The sequence below is a fragment of the Vipera ursinii genome, assembly GCF_947247035.1.
Source record: "Vipera ursinii genome assembly, chromosome: 5".
Lineage (NCBI taxonomy): Eukaryota > Metazoa > Chordata > Lepidosauria > Squamata > Viperidae > Vipera > Vipera ursinii.
Genome location: NC_139518.1, coordinates 21,938,207 through 21,965,637, shown reverse-complemented (window position 1 = coordinate 21,965,637; position 27,431 = coordinate 21,938,207). Strand labels below are relative to the sequence as shown.

General features: G+C 37.8%; 1 protein-coding gene across 1 annotated transcript in view; it reads left to right on the top strand.

The window, feature by feature from the left end:
- The first annotated feature begins 4,487 nt into the window (after positions 1-4,487).
- The window catches only part of LOC310641000 (schwannomin-interacting protein 1), a 345,609-nt gene continuing 322,665 nt past the window's right edge, over positions 4,488-27,431 (top strand). Inside the window, exons 1-2 of the mRNA XM_083363600.1 lie at positions 4,488-4,574; positions 12,693-12,843. Of these exons, the coding sequence (XP_083219726.1) occupies positions 4,501-4,574; positions 12,693-12,843 (225 nt within the window). The 5' untranslated portion in view covers positions 4,488-4,500. The remainder of the gene's footprint in view (positions 4,575-12,692; positions 12,844-27,431) is intronic.

Sequence of the window (27,431 nt, the reverse complement as noted above, 5' to 3'; positions counted from 1 at the left end):
AACTGGTATTCCATCTGTGTATCTAAATGACTGGAACTTTTCAGGTGTTAATTGCCGTGATGGCATTTCCTCCATTGAGTTTGGATTTTAAGATCTTCACTCGCATGATGTATGTACTTCTAACCCTCTTCTTAACTTCAGTGTGCTTCATGTTGTCATCCTGAGGGATACCCGGGTATTTGTAATGATCTTCTAATCTTCTAATAATCCAGACTCTTAATGTTATTTCCATAGGGCGTTTTATGACCCTATAAAGCACACTTTCCAAGCTCATCATAAGTCCAGAACATCATTAAAGGAATGATTGTAATTCGAGAACTACCTGTAACCACTTCCCTTCCTTGCCAGTGGAAATATACTAATAAATGAAATAACTGCACTTTTGTTTCTTGCTTGTTGGTTCTTGCTTGGGACAGTACTTTACTCTCCACTGCCATAATAATGAATTGCTTTCTTTGCACCTTCTCTTGTATCTTTGTGTCTTCTTTTTGAAAATAACATGCGAAACAAAGTACTTATATAGCAATGCCCCCTCCGCCCATTATGAAATAATGCAGCCTTTGCCACAGAATTCTTGTTAATGGCCTTACTAAACTGTGGAATTTGGAGTCTGAAGAGCCGACATCTGGAGAGTAACAATTTCGATCTAACTATCCTAATGCCAATTATATTTTCTTTCATTCAACAGGTGAAATAGTTTATATTTTCCAAATATATTTTATATTTCTTTGATATTTTATGTTTACTGATTACTGCCTATGGACTGCTCTATTCTGTACTCATTATTACATGTCATCTTTTTATTCTGTGGCATACTGCCTAGTTTTCAGGGGGGGGACCCTATGCTTTAAATCAGACATGTCAAACTCGCGATGTCATGTGATGTTGTGCAACATATTGGGATGGTTTTGCCAATGACCGCAATGGGGTGGGTGTGACTTCCGCATGATGCATCCGGCCCATAGGCCGGCAGTTTGACACCTCTGCTTTAAATAAATGAATGAGTATAAAGTCATGGGAATGTAACTCTAATGGTATTCAAACTAGGTATAGATGGGCTGAATTGTATCAAAGAAACGTGGTTCAAACCTATTATGTTAAAACTATGTCTAAGTAGCTTTGATAAAATGGTAATAACCTTTTGAACCATTCAACTACCACATCCTAATATTGCTCCTTATCTGAATACTGTAGATTTACCAATATTTCCATCAATATTGCATAAACATCCACAAGAGAGAGTAAAATTCTTGCACTCCAAAAAGCAAACTTGCATTTTCAAACTTCAGTTTCTTCCAACTATTAATATCCATTCACAACAGTCAAGGTGGAAATAAAGAGCACTGCATTATAACATTGTAACACATTTATGTAGATGTCATAATTCATGAATTTCAACAGAAGTTTGGATCACTTCCAGTTTAATTTTCTGAAGTCAAAGTTTGCAGCTGATAACTTCCAGCATAATGTGTTAGATGCATCTCCTAAAGCTGTGAATTGGAGTAACAACATTTTGGCTATACTTTTTCATCAGAAAGCATCATTTAAGGGGTTTAAGGTCTGAGGGCAAAACATCAGAGTCACTTTATGTGGACACAGCAACATAGCTAGCTTCATAAATTTTGTTGCAGAGAGCAATAATCAATACTTCATGTTTAATGATGCAAAACTGAAATTAGTATAGATTTTATGCCTTCTGCTTTTCCAAATTATACAAACTTTAGTAGCACTTTCTGTAGTTGCTCTATTACCATTTTCCATAAAAAACAAGCCAATAATATTTAAATGAATGATTGAATGGCACCTAAAATGTTAGAGACTACTTTTTTAAAAAGAAAAAAAACTTTTTGTTAAGTATTTAGCCTTAGGTTTATATAAAATAATGTCAAACACATAAACAAAATGATTTATGGGAGTCTTGCAAGTTTTGTTACCCTTAGCCACATAAAAAGGCTATTGTAAATTGTTTCCACATTCTAAATTACCTTATGTTGCTTTGGGACATACTGAAAACAAAATTGACCCCTAGAGTGCTTTGGAAAATAGAAAGCGTTACTTTTAGATTCAAGCATCCTATTGGAAGATTTTTTTTTTTTCAGGAAAATGTGGGGAGTTATTTCAGTTTACACATGCCAGAAAAAAGGAGGAATAGATTTTCGAAGAAGGTTGGAATGAAAGATGAATGCGATGACAGGATTTTTTTTCAAGTTGCTGTTAAATGGATTGAGAATGCTATGTGTTTAAAATATAACATTTCAATTGTTTACTGCAAAATGAGAATGGGCATGAGTTCAGAAAATAAGAAAAAGTTGGATAAAATTCTACACATTCTGACTGACCTACACAAAAGTTATTGTTATAATACTGATCAGCCCTCTGGAGCAATTGTAGAACAAAAATGGGATTATTAATACATCTGTAGTGGACTGCAATGTTATTGCTGTTTTTTAAAATATTGAGTAAGAGAACTAAAATATGCTAAAATACTGAGGACTTATTTTCATAATTATTTTTGGGAAGAAAGTTTCAAAGTTTAATAAAATGTTTGAAAGAATAGTGTCCTTCAACCCTCTCTATTAGTTTTGTATTCAAATATTATACAAAATAGTAACCCAGATGGCTAGAGTCTTCCATCTATCTGAAAATAATGGTTATAAGTTCAAGCTAATGTAATCAATTGGAGAGTAATATTTACTAAATTAAGCTAATATTTTAATATCTGCTGTTTGTTTCTCTGCAGGAAGAACTCAAAAGACTACAGCATACCTTGGAGCAAGTTAGTGATGGAAAATATTTACTTGAAAAGTAAGTACATTTTTAGATTTCCATATTAAAGTCCTGCACAAGTTTTAATTAACTTTTGCTTAGATTAAGGAAAAGTTTAATCAACTACAGTCCGAATAAGTGTCAACATCTAATTTGTAGAATAAGATAGAATTTCATTTAATTTTATATAAGTTTAATTTCTAGTCCAACCCCCTTGAGCTGAAGAAGACCTCCAAGGTCACTTTCAGCTCTATTCGGATTCTGATGTAAACTTACTTCCTTGATGTCACATGTTTACTCCCATGCAAAATAAAAACTGTAAATCCCTCCATTAGTGAATGAATGAATGAATGAATGAATCAATCAATCAATCAATCAATCAATCAACTTGTCTATAGTGTATAGTGTAGAATAGTGTATAGTGTATAGTGTAGAATAGATCCCTGTCCCAATGCAATCTAAAAAAAGAAAATGAGGGCTTGTGGGGAAGAGGAGAAGCATTTGTGGCTATTTCAATAATACCAATAAGGAACAAAAAAGCTGATTGTGCCAGTGGCTTCAGGGGAAAAGAGGTCTTAGGGAGGGATTTGTTGAATTTTAAGGGGAAAGGTATCCTGCATAGCATAAGAGAAAATAAAAATGAAAAGGTTGTGTTTTTTTTTGAAGGAATTGGAGATCTTTAGATGATGGTAAATCATAAAGCAAATATTGGTAATAGATAAACAGATGAATATAAAAAGCCTGAAAACTGTGAGAAAGTGCAAAGCTTTCGTGATAGAGACAACTAGATTAGGGAACTGTTCTGTACCAGCCTGCTACCGGCCCTGCAGAAAAGGCAGGGACAACCCCTTGTACAAGAAGGCAAGAGGCTGGAATTAAGCCTGCCAAATTTATTAACATAAAAACACAGAGCAAAGAGAGCAAACACGAACCATGAAACAGGAGCTTTTCAAGCGGTTGCCTTCAGCAAACCAGCCCTCCCACGCATTCCCCTTTTATACAGTTCAGGGCGTGGCTTCTCTCCGCCTCCTTCCGAGGTGCCCCATTGCCTTCCTCTGTTTACTCCTGATTGACTGCCTCCTGCGTCGGGCGTCCTTGAACAGGGCCAGCTGTGGGTCATCTTCATCCACGCTGTCAGGCTCACACAGCTGGGTCTTCCTCGTGACCAGGTGGGAGGGGCCTGGCTGAGGGCTCTGTGGAGCCTCAATATTATTCTCAGCAAGCTCTTCAACACCCCCCTCCTCCTCCTCTGAGTCGTCCGACCCAACTGCCGAACCCACAGGCTGACCCTGAATCACAACACAGGGAGCCAAAGTAAGGATTTAGGAACATCACCAGTTTGGAAGAGATTCACAAATTAAATTAAGGGTGCCCTATTGCTAGAGGCCTTTATATAGTCCCCAGAATCCCTAGAGCACTGTTTGCTAAGAATGTCACTTTAATGGCAGTGCTGCAGGCACTTCATATACAGACATCATCAGTTTTACAATCATATGTTATACATAGTCCAAGCCATCCTCATTAAAGCAGTAGTGTTAAATTAGTCAAAACAAAGGTCCATGTCATTGGAAGATTGGCAAATTAGTTTGCTCTTATTTGTGATTTTGGGGGAAGACTAATATTTTGTGTTGAGGAGAGCTATTTTAAAGTAAGCAGGTTCAACATGTTTTGTTTCAAAGTGGATAAGAATGAATATACTGAAGAACTTCTTTTCTTAACAGCCATCAGCTTGCTATGGACATGGACATGGAGAATAATATTGAGAAATATCATATTAATTTACAGCCCTTGGAATCAAAAGTGAAAGTGTAAGTGACCTAAAATAATTTGACAATTACAATATTACTTGACTTCAGGGGATCTTGTTGGCCTGGCCAATTTACTTCAGGGTATCCGTGCCTTCATTGTTATTTAAATATAAGGTAAACAAAAACAATGGCAAGGAGAGCAGATCGGGGCCCATTCAGATTCCATAAACTAACAGTTCTGCATGATAATACAATGTGGAATTTAGGAAGAGATTTTAGTGTGGCTCATTGATTTCGGAACAAAGAAAAAATGCTGAAAGAGTCAGGATGGGCTTGCCTAAGAGGTAGCAGAGTCTGACGATCAGGACACGGGCGGTCTTGTCAATGTTATCTGGGAGGAGTTTGATTCTGTGACCCCTGATGAAGTGGACAGGATTATGGGGAAGCTGAGTTCCACCACATGCTTATTGGACCCGTGCCCTTCTTGGCTGGTCTACGCAGCTAGGGAGAGGACACGAGGCTGGCTCCAGGCGGTTATATCTGCTTCTTTGAGTGAGGGTTATTTCCCCACCGTCTTGAAGGAGGCGGTGGTGAGACCTCTCCTCAAGAAGCCTGCCTTGGACCCAGCTGTATTGAACAACTTCCGTCCAGTCTCCAACCTTCGCTTTCTTGCGAAGGTTGTTGAGAGTGTGGTGGCGCATCAGCTCCCTCTAGTCCTGGATGAAGCGGATTATCTGGACCCTTACCAATCGGGTTTCAGGCCCGGGCACAGCACGGAGACGGCATTGGTCGCTCTGGTGAATGATCTCTGGAGGGCTCGGGATAGGGGATATTCCTCTGTCCTAGTCCTATTAGACCTCTCGGCGGCTTTTGATACCATCGACCATGGTATCCTGCTGCAGCGTCTCAGGGGATTGGGAGTGGGAGGCACGGTTTTTCAGTGGTTCTCCTCCTATCTCCTGGGACGCTCGCAGTCGGTGTTGGCAGGGGGGCAGAGGTCGACCCCTAGGACTCTCGCTTGTGGAGTTCCTCAGGGGTCGGTCCTCTCGCCTCTCCTGTTCAACATCTATATGAAACCGCTGGGTGAGATCATTCGTGGTTTTGGAGTTGGGTATCATCAATATGCTGATGATACCCAACTTTTTATTTCGACCCCAAACCACCCCAGTGATGCCCTCGCTGTGATGTCCCGTTGCCTGGAGGCGGTTCGGGTCTGGATGGGGAGGAACAGACTTCAACTCAACCCTGACAAGACTGAGTGGCTGTACATTCCGGCTTCCCGAGACACCTGGGATGTTCCACCTCTTTCTATGGGGGGTGAGCTTTTACCCCCTGTGGATAGGGCTCGCAACTTGGGAGTCCTCCTAGATTCACGACTCACTTTGGAGGATCACATAGTGGCCGTGACTAGGGGGGCTTTCGCCCAGGTTCGCCTGGTGCGCCAGTTGCGGCCCTATCTGGACCGGGAGGCCTTGTGTACGGTCACTCATGCGCTCGTGACCTCTCGCCTAGACTACTGTAACGCTCTCTACATGGGACTTCCCTTGAAGACTACTCGGAGGCTCCAACTGGTACAGAATGCGGCCGCGAGAGTTGTCTTGGGAGTTTCCCGGTACTCCCATGTTACACCTTTGCTCTGTGAGCTGCATTGGTTGCCAGTTGTCTTCCGGGTAAGGTTCAAGGTTTTGGTTATGATCTTTAAGTCCCTACATGGCATGGGTCCGCGATACCTCGAGGACCACCTGCTGCCGGCGTCGACTCCCCTCCGCCCTGTGCGCGCCCACAGAGAGGGCCTCCTCAGGGTGCCTCCTGTCAAGGAATGTCGACTGGTGGCCCCCAGGGGGAGGGCCTTCTCTGTGGGTGCTCCGGCGTTATGGAACCAACTGCCGGTCGAGCTCCGGATGGCATCAGACCTCCGATCCTTCCGTCGCGGGTTGAAGACCCATTTATTTGAATTAGCAGGTCTGGCCTGATGGGGGTACTTGGGTTTTTTATTGGTTTGTTTTATTATTCTGGTTTTAACTTGGGCATTAATTTAATTATTTTTTAATGTTTGTATTGGTGTTTATATTTATGCCCTGTGAACCGCCCTGAGTCCCTTTGGGAGAAGGGCGGTATAAAAATCTCAATAAAAAAAAATATGACATAGCCCTTGTCTTGCATTTTAATCACAGGGATGCTGATCATATAATATCAAAATATTTTTGTGATGTAGCTGTACACAAAAGATAAACTGTGAAGGAAAGAAAATCTTTTCATTTTTTTGACATTGTGCAGTTAGTTCACAAATTACATTTAACATAAGATTTTGGAACAGAATGAGAATGAAACCCAATATCCAAGGAGCAGAATACAGGATTTCCCTCTCTTCGATTTCCATCATACCTCAATCCCTCCAGATCTTTTCTGAGGCATGTCTCAATACCTTTCAGCTGAGTTGAAGAGGGGCCAAAGGATAATCACATCAGTCTGTTGCAGAAAAACAACAACATATCATTGGTGCAGTTTTCAGAGAGTTAGGAGCAGCTGTGGCTTCTTTGAAAATGTTCTCTCAATTGCAACAAGTATGTTGTCATACAGAAAACTAGTATGTACCTGACCATTTCTACCTTCTTCTTGTTTTGATTTCATTTGGTCTTGCTTTAGGGCAATAGGTAAAAGCAGATATAAATAAATCCTTTGACAACTTCAAAACAAAATATAGGTATCATATGCTTCCACCACTTCCATGGAATTTATTTGCTTGTTTCGATATATTTTAGTCTTTATAATACTTTTGGTTATGGGTTTTTGTGTGTGTCTGAAAGTCAGTTATGTCACTGAAAATAAGAACTTCTGTAAGTCCTGGGATTTTTGTGATGGGAAAGCAAGTTATTAACTTTTAAAAATTATGATCATCAGCAATTCAAACACTGTTCCAGAGATATATGGGCTAATAATAATAATAATAATAATAATAATAATAATAATAATAATAATAATAATAATATCGCAGTCATAGAGAACTGAAGCATACAGTTAATTGATATTGCTGTACCAGGAGATGCCAGAGTTGATGAAAAAGAACTGGAAAAAACTACGAAATACCGCAACCTGGCCATCGAAATTGCATGATTATGGATGAAACGTGTAACAGTGATACCCATTGTCATTGTGGCACTGGGAACTATGTCCAAAAACTTTGCAAAATACATCAGCTTCCTGCAATAACTCCAGCAAAGCTACAAAAAACTGCGCTACTCAGAACATCTTAAGGAGATACCTGGTTGATACCTAGGATGCTGGCAGCAACCCGTGTCAACCATTAGTGCCAGTCAATTTGAATGTTCAGTTGACTGAGGTTCATTTTTAATGAATTAATAATAATAATAATAATAATAATAATAATAATAATAATAATAATAATAATAATAATAATAATAATAATAGAATTGAAAGGGATCTTGGAGATTTCTAGTCCAACCCCCTGCTCAGGCAGGAAACCCTATACTATTTCAGACAAACTTCTTAAAAACCTCCAGTGTTGGAGCATTCACAGCTTCTGGAGGCAGGTTGTTCCACTGATTAATTGTTCTAACTTTCAGAAGGTTTTTCTTAGTTCTAGGTTGCTTCTCTCTTTGATTAGTTTCCATTCATTGCTTCTTGACTTGCCCTCAGGTGCTTTGGAGAATAGCTTGACTCCCTCTTCTTTGTGGCAACCCCTTAGATCAGGGTGTCAAACTGCCAGCCTGCGGGCCAGATGCTTCATGCCGAAACTGTGCCCACCCCATTGCTGACAATGGAAAAAAAGTTGTGACTTTGACACCCCTGCCTTAGATATTGAAACACTGTTATCATGTCACCCCTTGTCCTTCTCTTCATTAAACTAGACATACCCAATTCCAGTAACTGTTCTTTATATGTTTTAGCCTCCAGTCCCCTGATCATCTATGTTGCTCTTCTCTGTATTCTTTCTAGAGCACTGGTGTCAAACTTGCCGCGTCACGTGACATGTTGTGACTTTTTTTTTGCATTGCCGGTACTGGGGTGGGCACAGCCTCCGTATGATGCAACTGGCCTGTGAGCTGGCAGTTTGACACCCCTGTTCTAGAGTATCGGCATCTTTTTTCTATCATGGTGATTTCTTTGTGTGTGTGTGTGTGTGTGTGTGTGTGTGTGACACTGAAAAGAGCTATTGGTTCTGGCAATCACAGACTGTCTACTAAAAGAATCTTTTTGCAATTTTTTTACGATTAATTGCTCTATCCATTTTTTATCCTTTATTTGCAATGAAGAAGAAGCAGAGAAACGGTACAAGAATTTAAGGAACTGCATTAGAATATCATAAGGCTATTTTCTGGAAGTTCTCTTCAGACAAGTATTCAGTTGTAATGTTAAAAGCAATGTTTTGTATTAACTACTATACATCGCAGGAAGCTATTCAAAATCCAAAGCTTCTTTTTTTTTTTTTTTTTTTTTTATTGAAAAGTTTTACAATACAATTTTCCATTAAAAACCCCCATCCCCCCCGACCCTCCCCTCCCCAGCTCCCCCAATCAAAGCTTCTTTGATATTACACTGCCATCTGGTGTTTGTAGATATCTCATCTAAACAGTTCAGAATATAATACCTGTTTTTTTAAAAAAAAAATGACGCTTCTTTCACAAAACAGCAAAAAGGGTAATAAGAAGACAAGAAAAAATAGAAAACAAATATATTTTTATTTCTATTTTATATAACTGTTTCTGAAGAAATTCTGTCTAAAATCAAAGCAGTTTGTTCTGCAGAGTTTGGAAAAAAAGCAGATTTTTGTCTGACCAAGACTCTAGAAAGGTATTGGGAGCAACAGTGGTGGTGCACCAACTGAAATATCATACAGATGTTTCTTGTTGAAAAGTTTATGAATCCACATTATTTTGTGGAAGATAAAAGTATCAATGGCTCCTAGTTATGATGCATACATGAACTTTGCATGAAAAGTAATGCCCTTAGGATTATAGCTTGCAAAGACATAGCAGTATGGACAAACTAAATGTCAATGCTGCAAACATTGACATGTTTTTGCACTGACAATATAAGAGCCAGCCTTTTGCTTTAACTGTTTGGTTTTGAATCACTAAAGCGTGGGTGGAATGCAACCCGGATGTTTTGACAAGATAAGGAATAGCTGCTTCAGAAGGGAAGTGAAATTTCGTGTGTTAAATTAATTGGTAAATGTGATTCATGACATGTAAATAAGGGAGGAAAATTCTGTATGATGTGGTGTGTCAAGGGGAGGAGAATTCAGATTCTGGCATCCATCCATGAGTGCCGATGCTCCGTTCTGCTCATTATAGACTTTTTTAGAATAAATAATCATGCAGTGCTCTTTGATGTGTCTTTTTTATCGGAACCATGACATCAAAAATGTTGACATCTTTGGCATCTGTTCTTTGACTTCAGTTGAAGGAAAGTTGTAGTGAGAAAAGATTCTGTTGCTATTTGTGAAATGAAAGCCTCAAGTAAGTACACTTCATGCAGTCTGTTGTGATTAAACTTTTGTCTGCCAAAGTAAAGAAAATGACCACCAATTTTTTTTGTGGTAATGACTCTGTTCATATGAGTTCTGTCACCTAGTCCACAAACAGGGTCAAAAATTGTGAACTACAAAGGAATATGACAACAACCAATAAGTTCCATATGAGAAAGTTTGATCAACTGACAATCCACAATTTACTCAAAATGCATTTGAAAGGGACACTGGGTCACATTATTGATATTGTTCAATACTGGTTGATTATGCAGGTTGGATGCCTTTCAAGAATTGAAATTTGCCAATAATTTTTGTCATGCCAAAACAATGAAGGTGAGAAATTTCTACTCAGAATTGTGATAATCAATAAAACATTGGTTCATCTTTATGACCGGGAAACAAAGCCCCACTCCATGGAATATTAACACAATCCCTTGCAATCATCATTGTCTTCATCATCATCATTATCATCATCATCATCATCCAGGCTTCAGCATGAAAACGTTGTTAATTTTGGGGAATGAAGATGGTGTTATTCACATGGATTTCTTTGAATATGACATCAGTATGAACTCAGTGCTACAAAACTTTAATTCAGAAGGACGTCTCCATGGTCATGTGGCCGGCATGACTAGATGCCAAAGGTGCATGGAATGCTGTTACCTTCCCACCGTAGTGGTCCCTATTTTTCTACTTGCATTTTTACGTGCTTTTGAACTGCTAGGTTGGCAGAAGCTGGGGCTATTAACAGGCGCTCACTCTGTTATGCGGCACTCAGGATTCAACCCACCAAACTGCCGACCTTCTGATCGACAAGCTCAGCATTCTAACCCACTGAGCCACTGCATCCCCTAAGGACCATGTTAGACAGAAGGAAAAAGTGAACTTCGCTCTCACCATCTTACCCATCCATTTGAACAGGTGGTAAGGGATGTCAAGACCTGACTAGTGACATAAAGCATAGAGTTTTTTCACAACAACTTTAGGAAGTTTGTCCATCTTGGTCAGAAGTGTATAGCAAACAGTAATGCTTGTGTGGAGAGGTAAATACAGGTAACCAAAGAGCTAATTTCAAGGATTATTTTCTGGTTTCTTTTATTAAAAAATCTCTATAAAGTAAAATTATAGAAATGGAAACATTACATTTCCTTCAAACCACACATCTTTCTTGTTCCACCAAAGGAAAATGCTACACTCACATTTTGTTTTTCACAAGCATCTGGTAGCCACTGTAGGAATTGAATGCTGAATTAGGTAAACTTTTACTTTAATCCAGCACATCAGTTTTTTCTATCTGTTCAGGTTAAGATTGTTTCTTTAATGCTTTATCAAAAAAGTGAATGGAAATGTTCATTAAATATCTTATCTGAAGTTAGCTGTAAGTGAATTTAGTACGACTTTTGAGACTTTCTATGTAAGACTGCATATTTAATTTATATGATTAATTTTCCCACTGTGATACACTCTAAGTATGTAATTTTAACCCTGGACTTTGATTTTAAAATATATTCATTTATTTAAAATTGTGGAGAGAGTACTTTGCTCCCTCCGCAGGTTCTCCTGATCATTTTACAAGGTAGGCTGATGAACCTTTGCCCCAGAGACTTGTTCTGATAAATTCCTCCTTCACTGGGGGAAACACCACTTAGGAATTATTATTGGATGAAGCTTTTTAGGGAAAAATATTTAATTTAATTTAATTTAATAACATTTATATACCGCCCTTCTCCCTGAGGACTCAGGGCGGTTCACAGGGCAGAATAAAAAAACCAATACAAACATTAAAAACAGATTAAACAATTGCCCTAGTTAAAAACAATATAAATACAACGCTAAAAACCCCCAGAAAAATTAAAAAACAAAAGATAAAACAACCCCAACACTCCCCCTCAGGCTAGGCCGGCTTGTACAAACAAAAATGTCTTGAGATCGCGGCGAAAGGAGCGAAGATCGGGCGTCATCCGGAGCTCAACCGGTAGCTGATTCCACAGCTCCGGAGCGCCCACAGAGAAGGATCTCCCCCTGGGGGCCACCAATCGACATTCTCTGATCGGTGGCACCCTGAGGAGGCCCTCTCTGTGGGAACGCACAGGGCGCAGGGAGCTTGATGCCGGCAGCAGATGTTCCCTGAGGTACTCCGGCCCCATGCCATGGAGTGCTTTGAATACCGTTACCAGTACCTTGAATCTCACCCGGAAGACAACTGGCAACCAATGCAGCTCACGGAGCAGAGGTGTAACGTGGGAGTATCGGGAGACTCCCAACACCACTCTCGCGGCTGCATTCTGTACCAGTTGGAGCTTCCGAGTGGTCCTCAAGGGCAGCCCCATGTAGAGAGCGTTGCAGTAGTCCAGACGAGAGGACACGAGCGCATGAGTGACCGTGCACAGATCATCCCGGCTAAGATAGGGCCGCAACTGACGCACCAGGCGAACCTGTGCAAAGGCCCCCCTAGTCACGGCTCCTATATGATCTTCCAAGGTGAGCCGTGAATCTAGGAGGACCCCCAAGTTGCGAGCCCTTGGGGGTCCTCCATTAATATGTCTTTAATATAGCATTCAAAAGAGAAATTTTTAAGAAATGTATTTCCCATAGTGTGCAAAATCTTCTTCCAGAATGGGTGTCTAGAGAAATGCAGGAATATAAAATATATGCTCATATTCATCCATCTTTCAAATTTCATATAGCATTCAAAGAGCATGGCGTGAATATCTCCAACGTCAAGATATACAGAGTCAGAACCATTTAGAAAAGCGCAGTCCTTCACCACCTTCCTTGTCATCAGGCAAAATGAGCAGCTCTATCAGTATGAACATCTTTTCGGATGACAGTACACCTGTGAGTACATTTATCCCTCCCAGTTTTAAACTTTTTTAAATGTCCAGTTCAGGCTCACCTCTCACAGTAGCTTTTATATTATGTTTTGGTTATTTGCACCCTTGACTTTTATATTCACACTTTACATTAGTGACTGCGGTCATGCAAAAGCAGAAATCTTGTATATATCAATGCAATATTTCTGCTGTTGAGTCTTCTGATGCTTCGTATTCGGGGGGGGCGGTATAATAGCCCTATTTGTATTGTGACTTTCAACATTTTTACAAACTAGGTCAAATGTTTAAGAAAGTCAATTCACAGAACATGCAATTTGTTTTCTTCAGTGATCAACTACTCTGTCCATATTTTACTTTCACCATATATCAAAGAAGTAAAACATCTGTTATGGAAATTAAAAAAACAAATATGAATGAAACCTTAAGTAGAAATTGGAACAGAACAGTATGGCATGTCCCTTACTGTGCTTTTCATGTTTAAAACTGTCTGCCCAGATTACAAGATGGCAATCAGCCTGACATAACTATTGTTTTCTTAAAATAGATTGCATTTTTTTTCCACAAATTCATTTACAGTATCCCTAAGCAACTGCAATGTCTAAGAATGGTTTGCATGGATAGAACAGAAATCAACTAGACTGATTGGGCCTTGTGAATAGAAGTAGCATTTCATTGATGCTGTTGGATCAACCTATCGAAATGAAGCCTACAATGCATGCATACTGTAGGTTACAGACATACATAATGGAGACATACATAATGGAGAAAACTGCTTTCTTTACATTCATGGCCAGATCTGATCCTGAATTTATACTCCAAACTGTCCTAATGATTTTATGCTTGATAAACTTGCTGATGTTTCACTTTTCAGTGACATAGAGATATTTCAGAAGCAAATCACACTACATTAGAAACTAAATAAAATTCATGCATAAATTAGTATTAATAGCACATCAGTTAAAACTATTGTTTTAAAGCAGCGGGGTCAAACTCGCAACATCACGTGACGTGTTGCAACGTATCGTGACTTTTTTCCATTGCTCGCAATGCGGTGGGCGCAGTTTTGCCATGATGCATCCGACCCACAGGCTAGCAGTTTGACACCCCTGTTTTAAAGGATCCTTATATCTATATGTTTTCCCCAAAATTAATTTAATTGCTATGTAATATTGTAAGATGCGAACATAAACATTAAGCTGATGGGATAATTAAGTCAATGATTGGATCCTCTTAGGAAACAGAAAGTAAGGGATATACATTTCATAGGAGATACAGTACCTACTTTTAGTGTGGTCTAGTATTAATTAAAGTATAAAAATATTTTGTGAATGGATTTAGCTGCAGTTGAAACTAGCTGAGTTATTTCATATGTTTTTAGGATCTACTACTTGTGGACGCTAACAGTAATTGAACCTCTCTCCAAAGCATGTTCCTATTTTAGGGATTATTCGGGGTGTTTAAAAAGAGAGAGCAAAACTTTTAACCAGTTCAGAAAGAGGAAAGGAAACAATACTTTTGACTCGATTTGGCTTTGTGACTTTATTGCATTAACAGATTGCATGTTCCATAGATGGTTTTTCAAGAGTCAGCTGGACTTTCTTGTTTTTATTTGAAGATGATCCAATTCTCATCCAAAAAACTTCTTCAGCTCTGACTGGATGGTGGGGAATGGAAGGATTTATATTCCTTGCAGACAGATGGTCATTTGCATTCTTTTAGAGAGTTGTTGAAGCCACGTGGAGGTTTATCTGTGCCCTCAGGGTCACCTGAGTAGTGCAAATGGGTGTGGAGCCTTCCTGGAACTGCTGAAAAGACTGTGTTGTAGACTGGAGATAAATAATGTTGTATCCCTCCCCCTCTGTTGAAAGAGGGCTGTTCAATTTTGACATAGATGGCCTCTTTGACCCTTCTTTCAAATCATCCCACCTGGATGACTGAGAATCTCCATAGATATTTAGCTATAATAAGTTGCATTGGTTTTCAGCCAATATCTAAAAAAAAATTGAGTGTGAAGGCAATATTTCCTGGTCATTCTTATTTGGCATGATGATGTTATATAGTCACATCTGATGACAATGCATAGTAAACATTCTCTCTCACACACCTACACACAAACACACATCCAAGACACTCACTCACTCGTTGTGGTTATGTTAATGGAGATATTTCATTTCTTCCTCTGCTACAAGTAAATTACTATCTGGTATTCATCCAGTTTCAGATCAAAGAATTTAGAATTTACTAGATTGTAGAATTTGCCAAGTGTATATTGCTATTTCTGGATTTTTTTTCTGGAAATCCACCATGCCTCCTCTCCTGAGTTACTTATATTCAGAGCTCTAAATCCATCTTAACTTCACATGTGCTGAAACTGGGAGAGAGAATGCAATCTTGTTACACAAAAGCTCTAAGACATATTTGACAAATATCTGGGAACTTCATCTAAGCTGAAATGGGAATGGTAATATATTCACAAAACTGGATGAAATGTAAGCAGGACACTTGTATATGAAATAGTGAGTATGTAATATATTTAATAAGTATCTCATATTTACCTTCCCACAGGAGAGAATATGTTAGCATTGGCCCTACTGCTATGAAGAATAATCTTAACAGTTTATCCATTTTATTTATTTTATTTATTTTATTTAATCACATTTATATCCCGCCCTTCTCCGAAGACTCAGGGCGGCTTACAATCTAAGAAGCACAAATCAATGTGCTTAGCAGTAGCCTTCATTCTATGTATATGCCTGCTTATTAGGGCTTTCACACAAACCCCAACCTTGAGCCTGGTGGGATGCGAACCTGCACTAATTGCAGGCAGCTGGTGTTACTTAAGGAGGCATTAGCCCACTGCTCCACCAAGGCTCCATGCTAGTCTCCCTAGTCATGTTAGTTGCATGTGTTGATTCCATCTATAGTTATTAACAGTCTGCTTTGCTTTACTCTTGTTTAATCTTTTAATAGAGTTATGTCTTGTTAATCTCAGTTACTGCCTTTCATTATTTCTTTAGGTTCAGTATATTACAGAAAGATTAACATTTTTTAAAAAGTGAAATCAATGTTGCTTTTAAAAATGGAATTAATTGGAATGGTGTTGTGTGCATGTATGTATATACACATCACACACACACGCATGTATGTATGTGTGTGTGTGTGTGTGTGTGTGTGTGTGTGTGTGTATACATGAGATTTTGTCGAAACGTTGCTCTTACACCTTCAATTTTACGTGGGGAAAAAACCCGAATGACCAAAGATCCACATACAAACCTATATATAGGTTTGCCCAGGTTAGAATCTCAGAAGGGTATAGCTGACTGATGAAGACTAAAGAGTTAGAAATGCATTTCAGTTTCCCTTTAATTCTTTGTTAGTAATTTACATATATATATATATATATATATATATATATATATATATATATATATATGTATGTATATACGTATTTCATATATATATATGAAATTCCACAAGAGGTCACTCTTTTTCCACCATAGAAACAGACAGACTATTAAAATAAAATAATAAGTTTCCATTTGGTAAAGGCCTGGCAAATTGTGTATAGGTTGAAAGCAAAGCACGGTTAGACCTGGGAGCCCAGGAATCCCAGGGCAATAAGCTATCCTGGAGTCCAAAACCATATTTTCCAAAGTTCACTTCTACATTTGTTTCCAAGAAAAGAGACCTGCTGGAGTTAAGGAAAACCTTTCAGTTTGCCATACTGATGGTGAAGAAAGTTTCATCTCAGAGCTGTATCATCTAATAGAGTATTACCAGTGACTTTAGCAATATAAAGCATAGTTTTGCACATCATTATCTTACATTTTGCATTGAATTCCTGCATATTATTTTTATGAAGAAAAAGTACAAGTCATTATTAAGACTTCCAAATTTTCTTCTTGTTCATCCCATAAAAAGATAAAGATAAAGGTTCCCCCGCACATGTGTGCTAGTCGCTTCTGACTCTAGGGGCCGGTGCTCATCTCCGTTTCAAAGCCGAAGAGCCAGTGCTTGTCCGAGGATGTCTCCGTGGTCATGTGGCCGGCATGACTAGACGTCAGAGGCGCACGGAACGCTGTTACCTTCCCAGCGTAGTGGTCCCTATTTTTCTACTTGCATTTTTTATGTGCTTTCGAACTGCTAGGTTGGCAGAAGCTGGGACAAGTAACAGGCGCTCACTCTGTTACGCAGCACTCGGGATTCGACCCACCAAACTGCCGACCTTCTGATCGACAAGCTCAGCGTCCTACGTCAGACATTAATACAGAATTTGAAACATATCTGAATGCCCTGGTTGATAAACGTATTGTGTGATGTTGATTGCTTGGTGATTCAGGTTTCTTCTAAATAGGGATGGAGTGTCTGTTTGCAGCTTTAGAAATACATTTGTAAAATTTAAATTATTTATGACTAATCTTTTTCTAGGCCAGCATTTTTTAAAAAAATAAAATGCAAATACTTGGAAATTTTCATTATATCAAAGAATATTCTGCACATTTTCCCCTTCTCGAATGTGGAGAATTTGGAGGTACTTGCAGTTCCAGATTTCATACTCTATAACAATTTTATTGAAGGAAAGCTAGAGGTTTGCTAAATGTCTTTCCAACTTTTCCCTGTTTGTGTAGTGTTGCCTTGAAATTCTACTTCCCCTTTGTCATTTTAAGTCTCTATTTCTTCTGGTTGAATGTAATGGAGCAAAACACAAGCAGCAGATTTGCAGTAATAAAAACTACTGTTATGCTGGCCACTCTAGACCAACATTTCAAGTATGATCATGCTGCTCTTTGGCAACTTTATAATGTGCCATATTACAACCTGCATCTCAAAAAGAGTTTTTTGGACAGCATGGAAGCCAATTCAAAATCCTGCCTACTCTGTGCAATTGCTTCCATATTTGTTTGCATCCTGACCATAGTGAAGTGGTTTGAATTCACCAAAAAAAGACCTCTGAAATATCTAATTGTGATGGACTGTAGCGAAACTATAGTTGCCCAGGACAGAAAAGCACATTCCAATAAAGTGCTTGAGACAAAAGGCAACCCAGTCCAGAGCTGGATAGGAAACAGAAGAAGGGAGTTAGAATAGGCACTCCCTAGAATTTCCCAGTATATATCTGTTAGGCTGCGAAGATGTGGCAAGATTCTGTCTATTAGATGTAAGCAAATAAGGAACTGAACTTTGGCTGGATTATTTTATGTCATTCTTGGACTTGTCCCGACAGAAATACTGTATAAGCAAATACATCTCTCCACCTATTTGTGTATTAGTGCATTAGGAAAGCTTTCTGTGTTTGTTATCATTATTAATTTTTTTAAAAATGGATTTTATGATTAGTATAAACCAATTCTGCTCGGTGAGATTTGATCCTAGCTTTCTGTGATCTGCTTCTTAACACTCTGTTGTAATGCACTGCCTGTGCCTCTGTGCTTTATAATTAATGTAAGTATGCATATTTACAGTTGAGTACCACTGTGGAAAACATCAGCAAAAAGAATGCTTAGTGGTTTGTTTAAAACCTTCAAGCTCACCAGATAGCTTGTTTCCAATCTGGCCCTGGTCACATAATGCCAAATTAAAAAAAGAAATCACATCTCCAATATAGTCAGGGAACAAGTGGATCACCTTTTTCCTTTTACTGCCTTGAAACTGGTGATTTGAGCCATTATTCAGAGTGTTAACTTTTGTGTTAGTCAGCCATATCACCGTTTTCATTTGGGTGATTTTATACTGGATTTTTAAAGGCTGTTAGGAATTCATGAGCTGGGGAGAGCTACTAAAATTGAATTTCCCCCTAGCCAATATGATGGGCCGACAAGTAATCGTTCATTTGCTCAGCGATGCATTATCTAGAGTGATAGGGATGCTCCTTTTGGTGTGCTCTTTGCACAAAAAGAAAAAAAAGCAAGCAAGAGGTGATTTACTGTCTGTTTGAAGGTAAGCAGCTTTATAGAGAAAAGTTGATCTAACCCCATTCCTGTTGAGAGGCTACAAAAAATAGTGTGCTTCTGCTGCTGTTGTTTTTCTCCCACAAACCTCTCCTGCCTGATAAATCATTGATACTCTGATACAGTAGGGAGTTAAAAACATGCTTTGGAGCTTCTACCTACATTCAGAGAAAATTAACATCATCTTTGCTGTATAAGGTAACAGCTACTAGCTTTAAACCTGGGGAATTCGTGTCATTGTTGAGAAACTCAGAAAATTCCCCTCATTTTAAATTTTTCTTCTCACCAAGCTCTGTTAAGGCAAAAAGAAAATACAAAAAGTTTCACTTGTTAACTAGCATCACAAATCCTGTGGTAAGTAGGAGTTCTTGTCAACATTTTATTATATATTGATAGGTTTATTCCATAAATTTCCCCAAGTCCTGCTCTGCTGCCTCTTTGTGGTGGGGGTATGTTCCTAGGAGGGGTGAATGAAGAAGGTCAGACATTGTATACCAAGAGTATATATCCCCAGCAGGGATACCCAAGCATGAAGGTCAATCCAGCTGACCAGCTAAAGTAAGCAGAAACCTATCTTGGGCAGTAGCAATATAGGAAGATATCAGAGGCAGATGATCACTTTATTGACGATAACAAAGGCACAGACTCAAACTGTGCAGCAGAAGGCAACAGTAAACCACTCCTGTATTTTTACTGAGGAAACCATATGGATAGAAAATATAAAATGATTGACATATAGTGCCAGATGATGGACCCTTCAGGTCAGATGGCACTCAACAAGCCAGTAAGGGAGAGCTGAGGATTGTTCATTGTTTATGACATGGCTTTATTAAAATCTTTGGGATGTATAGTTGCTGACGTTGTCACACAGGAAAAGAAAATCCAAAGCTGCAAAGATAGAATTACAGTACATACATGGAATGTAAGAAGCGTGAACAGAGGAAAGCTCAATACATAAAATTGAAATGAAACAATTACAAATGGATATCAAGTCAGCATCATTGACTTGAGAACTGGACATTTTCAATCAGATGATCAAACAGTTTATTACTCGGGATATGAAAAACAAAAAAAAATGAACCATGTTGGTTTTATAGTTAGGAAAAGTATAGCAAGAACAGTATTTGGCTACAATGCAAACTATGACCAAATAATATCATAAGACAGAGTAGAATACAGAAAACAGAGTTGGAAAGGGCCTTGGAGGTCTTCTAGTCCAATCCCCAGCTTAAGCAAGAGACCCTATACCATTCTGGCAAATAGCTGTCCAAACCCAGTAATGAAACACACAGAACTTTTGTAGGAAACTGTTTCACTGGTTAATTGTTCTCTAGTTGTCAGGAAATTTCTCCATAGCTCTAGGCTAGATATCTTCTTAATAAGTTTTCATCTGTCACTTCTTCTCTTGCCCGCAGGTGCTTTGGAGAATAGGTTGGCCTCCTCTTCTCTGTAACAGCCTCTCAAATATTGAAAGACTTAGTCCTTTTCTTCATAATCAAGTTCAATTTGAAATAAAGTGAACTTGTAAACAAGATGTGCTACTTGCGTTTGGAGATTGGATTCTCAATGTGGGAGTGATAAAAGAGAAAATATAGTTGGATTGTATGGCCTAGGAAACCATAATGAAACTGCAAAACTGTACTATAGAAATGTTAAGATCCAAAATACCTGAAGAGTTTTTCCTACTTACTAGAACCTCTGGTACTAAAAGATTAAATTAAATCAGCAATCTGGTAATTACCTAATTGGGAGGCTACAGGATCTGTTGGATTATCAACACATATTGCACATGGCATGCAACAGAAGAAGAAGCAATACAGATTATAACTAAGCTATGCCAGCAAAACTGCAGAATGACATAGTGACCAACAGATTGGAAGAGGTTATCTACATTTCAATATCAAAAAGGAGACTTAATAGAGTGTGCACACTATGTACAATATCTTTAGTTTCACAGCTAGCAAAAATGCTTAGGATCATTCAATGCAATTAGCACTTTAGATGGCTCCACTTTATTTTTTGTAATATAACCACCCTTGATATTCCACTTAAAAACCAAATATAACCCTTGGGCCAACAATGATGCACACCTTAACATGGAGATAATTCCTGTTTGCTTTGTAAGCTATATTTGGGTATTTAAAAGAAAAAAAAAGAGTACTCCTGTCAAAAATTATGACAACTCATACCAGCATTTGCAAAATAATATGAAAAAAGAGGAATATTCCCTTTATGTATCTTGATTACTGCATGCTATACAAAATATTTTGGGTTAAGAATTTGTAAAATTAAGGGTAATTGTTTTTGTAAGGATAATCAGAAAGTAGACAGATTTCATTTAAATTTCATGATGTTGAATAGGCATGCCTGTTTATATGGAATAATCATTCTTTGTGTTTGCCATGGCTTCAGATTTGATTTGATTTGTCATGCTATGGAAAAGCAACAAAGCATAGCTTTTCTTTGTTAAAATTGAACAGTAGATTAGATTGCTAGTAGATTATGGCACTTCAGACCAGTCTGAAATGTGACAGGTTGATAAAACATGTAGACAATCTAGTGTATTGCTGTTGCTGTTGGTCACAGATAAAATACTTTCTATAGAAAAATATGTTGACAGATATATTTTCCTGGATTTCATAAAGGTATATGTTTGAACGTATTACAGCAATAAATTGGGTGCTCTTAACACTGAGCCTGTCGATCAGAAGGTCAGCAGTTTGGCGGGTTGAATCCTGAGTGCTGCGTAACAGAGTGAGCGCCTGTTACTCGTCCCAGCTTCTGCCAACCTAGCAGTTCAAAAGCACGTAAAAAGGCAAGTAGAAAAATAGGGACCACTACGGTGGGAAGGTAACAGCGTTCCATGCGCCTTTGGCGTCCAGTCATGCCGGCCACATGACCACGGAGATGTCCTCGGACAAGTGCTGGCTCTTCAGCTTTGAAACAGAGATGAGCACCGTCCCCTAGAGTTAGAAACGACTAGCACACATGTGCGGGGGAACCTTTACCTTTACCTTTAATGTGTCTTATAAAGCTGTAAATTTGGAATACAGCAAAACTTCCAAATGGGAATTTTTAGATCCTTTCAGTACCATGGATAGTACCAGCAGTTTTATATGGGAAGATGACCTTTACAAACACTTTGGTGCTGCAATATTTCATTATTTAAAAACTTTGTTCACAGAGTGTATATAATTTAGAATCAGATGCTTATCCACACAATTTATAACAATCAACAGAATGTTTGTGGCTTTTGGTGAATCTTCCTTGAATCTGCTTTGTTTGCTATTTTCAGTACAATTTTTTGGTGTACAACATAATTGCAAATAATTTACAAAATATAATATTTCCATAATAAGATGATTAGTATAACTAGATTGAAAAACTAGTGGCCATTTAATTAAATAGGTCACATGATTGATCATTCTTTGAGGTGTTGCAGGATACAGTGGTTTTTTTTTTTAAAGTCATTTCAGTAATTCTGTATTTCTTGTCCTTCCAAATTTAGTGCCTTTATATACTAACTGGGTTGGCTATTTTCATTCTACTACTTCTTGGATTTTACTTTTGTATACATTAAATTAAAAAGATGGCATTTTTGTGTGATCTGCCACATTTCATAGATTATTTAGATGATCAACTTTTGTCAATATTTTGGTATTTCAGGGTCTTCCAATATTCTGCTAACCTGGTATTAAATGCTTGTCCTGGCTCTCCTGTGCACATGTTATTGATAAGATAATTAGGTGGCCATTGAAGACTGGCTCCCTTCCAATCACATCCTTATAAAATAAGTTGCATGATTTTTCATCATTTTGAGATGGGAAGCATGAAAAAACTATAGCTACATGCTAAATTAAATTAAATTAAATTAAAATATATATTCCCTGTATATAATCCAGCCAGTTTGTTTTATTCTGCCCCCCCCCCAAAAGCATTAAGTGCAGTTCTGGCCATAAAAAAATAATTCTCCCAGTCTTAAACCATCTTTCACATATTTTGATTTGGTGGCAAACTCTCCCATGCAGCACAGAATATGTAGCACTATGGGCAAAAATCTCTTGCCCAAAGATTACTGGAAATGGGATTTGCTATTTGAAGCTGAATTTCTGACATTAAGTTTATGCATTGAATTTATCTTCCTTTCACAGACAGGAGGAGATAAAATTTAATACAATACTGAACAGCCAGCTGTCTTGTTAGTAGGTTTTTCATGTTATCAGGAGATAACTGAACTATTTGGAATTTATTTCACTTCTGGACCCTTTGAGATGCAGAAAAGAATTGTAGTTGGGGTGGGGAAGTGAAGTCTGCAAGAAAATAGCATATCATGATGTCTCTTATGGACCCTTCCTAATTGTATTCACATATCCCAAACTCTTTTGACTTCATGGTCTGTGTCCAAATGAAGGTGAAGAAACTGAATTCAGTTTCACACATAAAACTGACAGACACTGGTTGACCAATTGAGTTGTTGAGGCAGAGTTTTAAAGGTAGAAGAAGTCTTGGGCAAGATAGTTATTAGTGAGTGCATGTAAATGAGTTTAGACTTTCCTTTTCAATACTAGAACTTATATTAATCCCTGGGAATTTCCAATTTGTTTCAGTTTTACATTTTTATATGCTGAATAAAGCATGAATTAACAACTGCATATTTTAAATGATTCGTCACAGCTGGAATAGAAGATCTTATTCATAGAATCAGCTGCTTTCTGAGGTTTATGTGTGGTTTGCAGATATGTAGTATAATTATGGCTAATATTTCTATATTATTAATTACTCTAACATCCACTTTATACAATACCTGACCACAGGATTTACATACATGATATTTCCATAAGTAGATACATCATCACTAAGCATAATAACAAATAGGTTTGCAACAAAACTGCCCTCCCCCAATATGAGTTTAGGATAAATGGAAATAGAAAAACTTTGAGAACCTGATGTGATAAATAGTATCATGGAATGTGAGGCCATGTGAAAAAGAGTAGCCAAAGATAGGACACTGGTTTAGGTTTCTTGCACATAGTGGTCTTCTGAAAGATAGCATGCCACCTAGGAATAGTCCCAAACACAATAAGAATATACAGAAAAATGCTATTTCATATCAGCTTTCATATCCTGGATTCATAACTATAGTAATAATAATCTGGTAGGATTATTTTAATCATTTAATCAGGATTGAATTTTAATCATGCCTTTTATTTAATGCAGCTTTGTTTTTTGATTCCTCATTGAACTTTTTCAAAGTTCAGCAAGTCAAAGGCTTCAAAATGTTACTGAGCTTATCCTTGATCTGTGGTGTATTGATTGTTTGCTTTTTTATGAGATGGTTTGGCAGATATTTAATGAATGCATCCTATGCCTCTTTTAATTATTTGTTTTATAACTTTGATTGCATCTGAAATAGTCTGAGATAAGACGATAAGACTTGGGAGGGAGCACTAATTAATGTAGGCAATTTGCACAGATCAAAAAACAGTATTGCAATTTTGTGCCTAAGCTAGGACATGTAAATTGACTTCCCCCTTTTTTCTTAAATTCTTTTTAGCAGGGACATAAAATCTTTGAGCAAATAAAAGTTACTTCTACTTTTACCTTCTTTATTCAACAGGAATGCTAGATTAAGATTAGAAAAATAAACCTCTCCTGTATGCTACTAAAGAGTGCAAAGACATCTGCTATAAGCATCACAGACATAAAAGGTAAATGTTCCCCCGCACATGCATGCTAGTCAATTCCAACTCTAGAGGCCGGTGCTCAACTCCATTTCAAAGCCAAAGAGCCAGCGTTTGTCTGAAGACGTCTCCGTGGTCATGTGGCCGGCATGACTAGATACCAAAGGTGCACGGAACGCTGTTACCTTCCCACCGTAGTGGTCTCTATTTTTCTACTTGCATTTTTATGTGCTTTCGAACTGCTAGGTTGGCAGAAGCTGGGACGAGTAACAGGCGCTCACTCTGTTACGCAGCACTCAGGATTCGACCCGCCAAACTGCCGACCTTCTGATCTTATCCTAGGACATAGAGCATAGAATAATAGAGTTGGAAGGGACCTTGGAGTCTAACTCCCTGCTCAAGCAAGAAACCCTATACCATTTCAGATAAATGATTGTCCAGTCTCTTTTGAAAGCCTCCAGTGATGGAGCATCTACAACAGGTGTGTCAAACTGCTGGCCCGCGGGCCAGAAGCATCATCCAGAAACCGTGCCCACCCCACTGCCGGCAATGGCAAAACCGTCCAGATATGTTGCGCGATGTCACATGACATTGTGAGTTTGACATGTCTGACCTACAACTTCTGAATGCAAGCTATTCCATTGGTTGCTTGCTGTCACCAGTAGAAAATTTCTCCTTAGTTCTAGGTTGCTTTTCTCATTGATTAGTTTCTGTCCATTGTTTATTGTCTTGCCTTCAGGTGCTTTGGAAAATAATTTGAGCCCCTCAAATATTGGAATATTGCTATCATGTCTCTCTTAGGCCTTCTTTTCATTAAACTAGACCTACCCAATTCCTGTAACTATTCTTCATATGTTTTAGTTCCCAGCCTCCTGATAATTCTTGATGCTCTTCTCTGCACTCTTTCCAGAGTCTCTACACCTTTTTTATATGGTGGTGACCAAAACTGGATGCAATATTCTAAGTGTGGCCTTACTAAGATTTTGTAAAGCGATACTAGAACTTCATGTTATCTGGATTCTATCCCTCTATTAATTCAGTCTATCATTGGCTTTTTTGGCTGCTGCTGCACACTGTTAGCTCATATTTAAGTAGCTCTTAGTTACATTTTTGACTGCTGTCTTGTTTATTTTCGAAACCATTGTACTGAGGAGATATGCAAAGGGCTATATGCAAGCCCAGGTAAAACAACAGCTTTTAAACTGCTTTTTTAATTCAGTAATCTTGCACAAATGTATTAATGATTGTCTGGCACTGGAAACAAATCATAAGAGTGAACTAGCCAATAAAAAGTTAAAATGTTCTGATGCATCTTTCCCAATAAAGAAATACTGTTTCCATCATTGAGTTTTCAATAATTGAGACTGAATGTTTATTAGCACAGTTCTATTTTAATTTTTTTTTAAAAAAAGCTTCCTTCTAATTATATTAGTTGCCATATCAACATTGCAAGGAGATTGCATCATTTTTGTGTTGTCTCTTATGCAAAGCTCATTGCATATCCCCAAATCCAGTCTGTTCAAATTTGCTACCAAAAGAGTCAGATATTTATTTTGGTTTTTATAAGCAACTTTGGGGGGAAATTATAACCTTGAGAAATGAAATGTGTGAAAAGGAATATTCCACTCTGACTGACTGACTGTTTGTCTAAATGTCTGTCTGTCTGTCTGTCTGTCTGTCTGTCTGTCTGTCTGTCTGTCTGTCTGTCTATCTATCTGTCTATCTGTCTGTCTATCTATCTATCTATCTATCTATCTATCTATCTATCTATCTATCTATCTATCTATCTATCTATCTATCATCTATCATCTATTTTATTAAGAATTTAAATCACCAGTTTTACTTCTAATTGCTGGATAATTTCCAATGATTCCAAAGAAATCTTTTTTTAAAAAAATGAATGGAATATTTTGTATAATGTAAAATTGTATGCACAAGTAAAATGTCTTGTTGCTTTTTCTGCTAGAAGATTGTCCCAGGGATTTATACTGTACATAAATAATTCATATAAAAATATAATTATTTTTTAAAGAGCTTTATACCTAGACAAAGATATCAGCATCAGAATATGTGACTAAGAGTATTATTTACTTCGTCTGTGCAGGGAACTTATTTCCAATAGTTTTGAGTCATTTGTAGGTGTGCATGTAGCATTTTTAGATAACACTTTCATGCAGCAGGAAAAACAATGCATTTCATGTCAATGATACGTATCCATGTACATTCTAAATATTATTATGCTCTTGAATGTGGATCCTTATGTAGCCTTTTTACATACCTATATTCTTAATATGACCAACACCACATAAGAATCTATAAGAGAATAGGCTTAAAATAGCCCAAGTCAAGATGCATTAGAATAAATATATTTAATCATTGGTGATTGGATTAAGTGCTGCTGATTTTAATAGGTTTACTTTAAAAATATTTAAACTCCAATTCAACCTCCATATTCCTTAATATAGTAAAACAGATGCTGTGTTATAACATTCTGTGACCAGCACATCCTTTTCATTTATCAATTACATCCCCAGACGATTCACAATTCATACTAAATTGTGTATGACCTTTATAATATGCTTTTTGAAATTATGAGGATCCATCTGTATGTAATGAGGTCATTATATAGCCCATCATTCTGTTCAGTAGATGGAATACAAGAATCTACAAAGCAATCATTATGTCACCCTATTATTCATCTTCCACAGTGACCTAAGTAAGAATCATATTTACTAGTTGAGTTTTCATTGACCTTTACTCACACAGATGTATACATTTAATTTGGATCACAGAACAAAATAATATGGCAGACACAAATCTGAGGAAATACAAGATACATTCATTATCCCTGTAGAGGCCCTGTATAGATTCTATTTTGTTCTTCAGTTTATTCCCTCAGTGGATTGAATTATAGCAATGCATTTTGAGCATATTTGTGAACTAGTATCCCCATGGGCAATATG